This window comes from Carassius carassius, chromosome 42, assembly GCF_963082965.1.
Source record: "Carassius carassius chromosome 42, fCarCar2.1, whole genome shotgun sequence".
Lineage (NCBI taxonomy): Eukaryota > Metazoa > Chordata > Actinopteri > Cypriniformes > Cyprinidae > Carassius > Carassius carassius.
In genome coordinates, this window is record NC_081796.1 from 19,992,883 (window position 1) to 20,000,283 (window position 7,401).

Here is a 7,401-nt window from a genome sequence, read left to right on the forward strand (position 1 = left end):
ATGCCACATCATCTGGAAGGTCTTCAATGCATTTCTGATTATATGTAATCCTAAAAATGCAAGGGCATTTAACGGTTTCATGTAAATTACAATATATATACGATATTTTTTAAACTTTCAAGTGGAATTTGTAATAATGTGATCGTTGTGTGCTTGGTCAAAGAAGTAAAAATTAGAAAATTTGAATAAAATTTGATAAAATCATCCTTGGGTATACTGAAAAGTTGCCCTAATTGAAGAATCACCCTAATAGGAAATCGATAGGCTTGATCTGGCTGTTGCACAAGACATTGCACCAAGACTTTTTATTTATTTATTTATTAAAGCATCCATTTCGGCATATTTCTATCTGGCACTCTACACTCAAATCACCTCTGAATCTACATGGAATGACACCTCTCACTGTGTCACTTACAAAGGTTTGATTTACAGCATCAAGAATCATTACCCACACAGAAAACTGAACCGGTCCAACAGGTGAACAGAAACGAGGTAGCCTAAAAGGAAGCTCTACTCACGAAACACTACCCTTCGTTCACCCATTCATGTGATTCACACAGAGGAGGAGGAGGTGGATCTTACATTATTCTGTCACATCCTCACAGTTCCTATGCATTAGATTTGGAGGCAGGACTGGATATTTACAGAAGGTGGTAGTGAACGTCCCTCTAGAAACAGCTGAAGATTCATCTTAAGGAGAGGTGAGCAATCGACTCACCAGGCTCTATTCCCTTTGCCTCTATTGCACTTTACTGGAAGTCAAGAGAAAACAAACAAAAAATACAAAACTGCAGCACACTCTTATCCTAAAAACACATTACTCCTGATATGAAAAACAATTGAGATTGCTGGTATGTTAACGGTAACATATTTACTTTTTTGTATCGTTGGTGGAAAGCATTACATTTTATCATTCATTCACATACACACACTTTTACAAAGAAACGGTGATACTCTAAACAGAATTTTAACGTCCTTTTTTATGTTTCAATAGAAAGCTCTGTAGTATTTACCGATCAGTTGAAGTATTCAGACTCTTTCTTAGCAATGTGATTAAAGAATAAGCTCTGCAGCATCCTCAAAGAAAAACAATGAATCTTGTCCAATCCATGTGGAAATGCATGTTCTCATAGGGCCAGTAAAAACAGTTAAAGGAATAACTCACCCAAAAATGACTCGCCTTATTGTCTTTTTTGTCTGTTATTTGTGACTAGATTTATCAAGTAGGATTTTCAACAACTTTTTTGAGCCTGATCCTCACACAAAACATCACATCGCTTCAGAAACTAGAAATATAGTGCAGTGCACATTAACTACTTTTATGATGTTTTTTGTCTGTTTTGGAGCTTGACAGCTTCTGGTCAGGAGGAGGAATGAAGATCATACAGTTTCGGAACAACATGAGGGTGAGTATATAAGAAAAGAATTTTAATTTTAGAGTGAACTATCCTTTTAATTGCCAAAAAACCCATAACATAATTTGTGAAGACAATGGAAATTAATGAAAAAAGAAAGGTCTGATCTACAGCACCATCTCCCTGACCACAAGGAGAACAGTGCCAAACCACAGGCACCAAATGTGAATACTATAGAGCTTTGGGCTAGAACTAGGAATGCACAGTATGAATATTCAGGATAATTTATATTTCCATTATACGTCCATATCAGCAGGCATCAATTTCCATCCAAAAAAGTAGCATTTTCCTTTCCTTACAGAAATATGCATAAACATCAATATATTATGGACTTAAAAAATAAAAACGAGCAGCTTTGCGAATTCATATTTAAGGCATTCTGTGGACAGCCCGAAAGTGTGTCTGCTCCAACATAATGTGGGGAAGTATCATACAAGTCTTAAATGTCAGACATTAGAGTGATATCCACATGACACAAACATCTGTGTGCATTCCAAGCTGAAACATAAAAAAGAATAAGCGTTGATCACACAAACCAGCCTCAGTGGATTCATCCCACAGGAGAGGTTTACTGACGTTCAGCGCAACCGTGATAAATTGTCAAAAAGTGTCTTAACAGTACAAATATTCACTCTACTCTGTGGGCCTTATTCCCCATATTTCCAGTCTTGACCTCCAGAAGAATCTAGATACAGATTTTTAAGGAAAAAAACACCATAACCCCACGCATGTTAATGAAAGAGCCATAAAAAAGAATGCAGACCGCTGGTTCTTCTCCTCTGGCGCCCCTTTTCGGTGGAGGGGATGTGAGGATTTTGGGTTGGTCTATTGACTCTTTTGACGAGGTCCCAGTAAGGTTTGGTCTTTTTGCCAGATTATCCAGCGCACCTAGATTTTCCTGTCTTTCAGTTTTTCCACACTTTTCAATAAAGTAGAAAAGGTCCACAGATACAATGCAGGGAAGGGCAGGGATGAATTACCAATTCATCATGGAATTTCTGTTCAAAGTCATGAAGAAAACTTGACTGCTGCCTCCTGATCTGACTGAGGCAAAGAACACCTGCAAAAAAAAAAAAAAAGTCCACATGGAGGAATACTGTATTTTCCGCACTATAAGGCACACCATCAATGAATGGCCTATTTTAGAACTGTTATCATATATAGGGCGCACCGGATTATAAGGCGCATAGAATAGAAGATACTGCAGTCAAACGTTTGACTGGGTTTATGTTATGCATCCACTAGATGGAGCTGTGTTAAAGGGAATGTCAACATTTTGACAGAGCGCCTTGATCCGTATATAAGGCGCTCCGGATTATAAGGCGCACTGTCGTTTTTTGAGAAAATTAAAGGTTTTTAAGTGCGCCTTATAGTGCGGAAAATACGGTAGACTTTATTATATTGACTATTATTCACATTCAAATGACCAAACCGTTACAATTTAGTGCCTTAGGTGACTGACTACCTTCAGTTTCCATTCAGGCTTACTTTCATGCATTTTATTTTTTACTTAGTTGTCAAGGCAATATTTCTCATTTTCATTATTTTAACTTGATGTACTATCTCTAATAAAATGAGAAAAAAAACAACAACTTTAAAATCAAGTGGAAAATACAAAAATAAGAACTAATTTGAAATATGAATAAAATTCTAAAAGAATATCAATGATACTATAGCAGCTAAAATGTTTAATGTCATGGTAGTATAAAAATCAAGAAGAACTTAACACTTTCCTTAAATTTTATTATATAGGATTTTAAATGTTAATTACATTACTACGTTATGTGAATGCACATATCTAGATCATTATTTTTAAAAAAGTCTGAAGCGTTCAAGGTAAAAAAAAAAAACACAATTTAAAGATTTTTAAATACTGAATATTATATAAATAAAAAAATATAATGGTTTAGAAGTGTTTATTAAATATTGTTAAAAAATTTGAAAAAGTTAAAGTACTGAAATAATGAATAAATTAAGCAAAATGAGCATCATGTCACTGATTCATAAAGACTAACATAATTTAAAGGTGAAGTGTTTACATTTTAAATACTGTTAACTGTACCAAAAAAAGAGAGAAAAGTCATTCAATTAAATAAATAATAAAATAAAATGAGCATTGTGTCATTCACCCATATAAAGACTAGCATAATTGAAAAAGATGAAGTGTTTCATTTTTAAATATTGTTAATTGTAAAAAAAGAAAATTAGAGAGAAAAAAAATCAAGTTCATGGTAACATACTTTATCATTTCTTTCCGAAAGGAACTTCAGTCGCTGTGCTCGCTTGTGCATGAAAACTCCGTCGAGGTGTCCCGTTTCCACGGAGCGGATCTCAATGGCTTTCTCTCCCCAGCCCATGATCTGGCTGGAGTGGATGTAGGCTGCAGAAGGGGAGGGGGAAGCAAATAGATAGAAAAGACATGTGACAGGAGAGCACTGACACCAAATGCAGTATATCATCAGAACACCCCGTTCCTCAACGACTTCTGACGTCCAACAGCAACTCGAACTAACCCAGATCCAATGAAACAAGCCTGCCAAAGCCACTCCACATCAGGAGGTCATTATTGCAGCAGTTTCTGAGCATCACATATTAAAATCATGATTGAAGTACCAGTAAACTATGCTTTTGCCATGTTCTTTGGATCCTCATGAGCTAACATGAACTTTCTCCGAGGACTTTCTGTGGCAGATTTAGAGCCCTTCATAGAGATAATTATGATCTGGTTGTTTTGACTTTCTTTTTCTGCTGATATCTTGCATAGAAAATGCATGAGTTATGAATTTGACTTTGTTATGAGTGCAGAATCACTGAAGAGTTGAACATAATATGGCTGAAACATTAATTTATCCAGAACTGAGGGTGTGGGCGGCTGCTGGTCTACATCTGAACCCAAAGACAAATAAAATATAACATTAACATTCTTCACCGATGAGAGATGAAAACACATATACAAACAAACATTAAAGCTGGAAATTAATTTTAGAGACACATGGCACAATATCTGATGCATGATTGTAGTAAAGCAAGAGTTAAACGACACTATAATTAACATCTAAAATGACAACAATAATTACACTGAAACTGATGGTCTCTTTGTCCTGGTTAAATGTGTGTGTATATATATGTGTGTATATATATATATATATATGTGTGTGTGTGTATATATATATACACACATTTATACCCAAAATGTAAATTTTCTATTCAACACACACACGCACACACACACACACACACACACATACATACATATATATATATATATGTGTGTGTGTGTGTGTGTGTTGAATAGAAAATTAACATTTTGGGTAAATCTAATGAAAACAGGTCACATTCCACCCCAAAATCAAGAGAAAACATTGGAAATTATCTTATAAATTATATTCTTGCATGAAGAAAAATCAAGCATATTTTAAGACCTAGATTTTTTGCATCGTAAAAGTATTTTTTGATGATGATTAAACATCTTTCCAATTGCATAAGGACATGAGAATGCAAAGAAATCTCAAGGGTCCTAAAAACGGATCTAATAATTTTCTTCAATCAGAATCAATTGAAACAAAATGAATAGAAAAAATATATAGTTTTAAGTAAATCTCATGAATACCGGTCACATTCCACCCCAAAATCAAAAAGGAAAAAAATAGTTTTGCATTAAAAAAAATAAAAACGAGCAAATTTTAGGACTTTGACATTTTTTTTTTTGCATTGCGAATCTTTTATAAATAACCATTGAACATTTTCTATTTGCATATGCATATTTAAATAAGAATAACAAAACATTGTAATGTCTTAAAACAGACTCTAATAATTTTCTTAAAGCAAAGACTAGAAAATATTTAGTTTTGTATAAATCAAGAAACAGATCGCATTTCACATTAAAATAAGAAAAGCCAAAAACACATTTTTTCCAATTGCAATGTAATGCAATGTAAAATATGTAAACGATAATAGCAAAACAGTCCTAAAATGGGCTTAAAATGTTCTTTATTCTGACGCTAAGGTGGAATATGACCCAGACATGTTTTGTGAGATTCACCCAAGTATGTTATGAACATATGTCATGTTATGAACAAGTATGTCAAAATAGGATCCAAGGTCAAATCTTGGCCATTTCTTGGGCTTTTGCTCAGAAAGGAAATTATTTAAAGGTTATTACTGACAAAGACTTATACTGGGTTAACAAAACAGTACACAAGATGTGCTAGACATACACAAACATTTCACTCTCTGTCAGGGTTTAGTGTAGGTGGGCCGGGGTGGGGTGAAGTGGGGCAGTTAAATGAGAGACAGAAAAGAGTTATTGAGTGGACAAAGACATGCGTGTTTGTATGAGAAGAGTGATTCAGATTCAGAGGGGTGTCGGGGACGTGTCAGGTGCTCTTACACAGACCGCCATCAGGGCTCTAGAAGGAGAACAGGAGCGTTTTGTGTGAAATAAACAACCATAACCTACCAACAGAGGTGGGCATCTCTCCCCACTGGAGCACCACGTCTTTAGTGATTCTGCCGTATGTGTTCACATAGACTCCCTCATCTTCATAACACAGAAGCATCTCCATGCCGTCAGTCTTGGGAAGCACCACAATGGCGTGAGGGGTAACACTGCCCTGAATCTGGGAAGGGAGGGGTGGGCGCAGATGAGCCTTGAGGTGACAAAAAGGAGCCGTAGTGCAAAACATTCCCCACTAGGTGTCGCTCTCCCCCCTCCCCGGGCAGCCCGGTGAGTCATATCTCGTGCTGTGGGTGGCCAGAGCTTCTCCCTTCGAGAAACTGCTGCAACAATCGAGACTCCTGACCTCTGCTTGACCACTCGATGCCTGAGCCCAAAAGCGCCCTGCTAATGGACTACTATGGGGCATTGGAACGATTTGGCTGCTTTGGTTCATGTACGTGTTTGGTTTGTCAAAGGTCGGAGATCGGGGACATGTTTTCTTCTTAAAGTAGAGATACTTTTCTATCACACTTGGTAAGGCTAGAGCAATAATATCATGCAGTGTAATGAAATTGGTTTTAGTCAACTTCAAAACCATTCTGCACACAGAACATTCATACGAGGTGCTCTAAACTGTGTAATCGGGGTCCAAAATTTACTTTTTTTATGTAAGATAATGAAACTGCATTTTGAATTGTTTTTATTACTAATATATATTAAGTATTATTAAATGTATTTATTCTTATATTTAAATATAAATATTGCATAAAGAAAAACAGCTAAATCTGGTCTAAATCCAGTTGTTTTTTTGTTTTTTTTTTTGTTTTTAAGTAAAAACATAGTATTGTGATTTCCTGAAGTTATTGTTGTTATAAGTTCAGCTTTTAGCAGTTATTAACATTTTAATAATATATATTAAAATAGAAATCAAAATTGTAATAATATTTCACAATTTTTATTTTTACACCATTTTTATTTCTTTTATCAAATAAATGCAGCCTTGGTGAGCATAAGAGACTTTTCAAAAACAATAAAAGTTCTTAATTATTCCAAACTTTTGACTGGTAATGCATATTTTAGACATATATTTTACATTATACATTTCTGGATAAATGCACAAAATGTATACCTTCAACGTACTTTAATAAGCTAATAAAAAGTTAATAAGATACATTTATTATAATAAATGTTAAGTCAATTGGTTTGAATATATATATATATATATATATATGTATGTATGTATAATTAAATAAATAACTATTTAACTATACACACATACATATATAGTCCTTAAAAAATTACCACCCGACTGGGAAGCATTTTATTTTTCTCATCAAAGCCAGGTTTTACTTGCTTTTGGTTTTAGTGTTAAATTTGGACCCTTGTCTGTAATTAAAAGGCACATATGTGATACAACACTACAGTGCATCCCAATGTCCCCGGAGAGAAGTCGTCCTATTTAAAGTCCCTTAGGATCAGGGTAAGGAGGGGAGAGCTGCCTCCGCTCGGCCTGTCATCACTTACGTGGGACGGAATGTAGATATCGTA

General features: G+C 35.1%; 1 protein-coding gene across 11 annotated transcripts in view; it reads right to left on the bottom strand.

The window, feature by feature from the left end:
• Window positions 1-299: 299 nt before the first annotated feature.
• LOC132124107 (TRAF2 and NCK-interacting protein kinase-like) overlaps window positions 300-7,401 on the bottom strand; it is a 55,272-nt gene continuing 48,170 nt past the window's right edge. For 10 of the 11 annotated variants that reach the window (XM_059534935.1, XM_059534932.1, XM_059534930.1 and 7 more), the window contains 4 exons: window positions 7,378-7,401; window positions 5,875-6,034; window positions 3,656-3,795; window positions 300-2,475 (listed from right to left, as the gene is read on the bottom strand). The exon at window positions 7,378-7,401 is cut by the window's right edge and continues 126 nt beyond it. In XM_059534935.1, the coding sequence (XP_059390918.1) occupies window positions 2,392-2,475; window positions 3,656-3,795; window positions 5,875-6,034; window positions 7,378-7,401 (408 nt within the window). In that variant the 3' untranslated portion in view covers window positions 300-2,391. The remainder of the gene's footprint in view (window positions 2,476-3,655; window positions 3,796-5,874; window positions 6,035-7,377) is intronic. The other variant, XM_059534931.1, reaches the window with a different exon arrangement.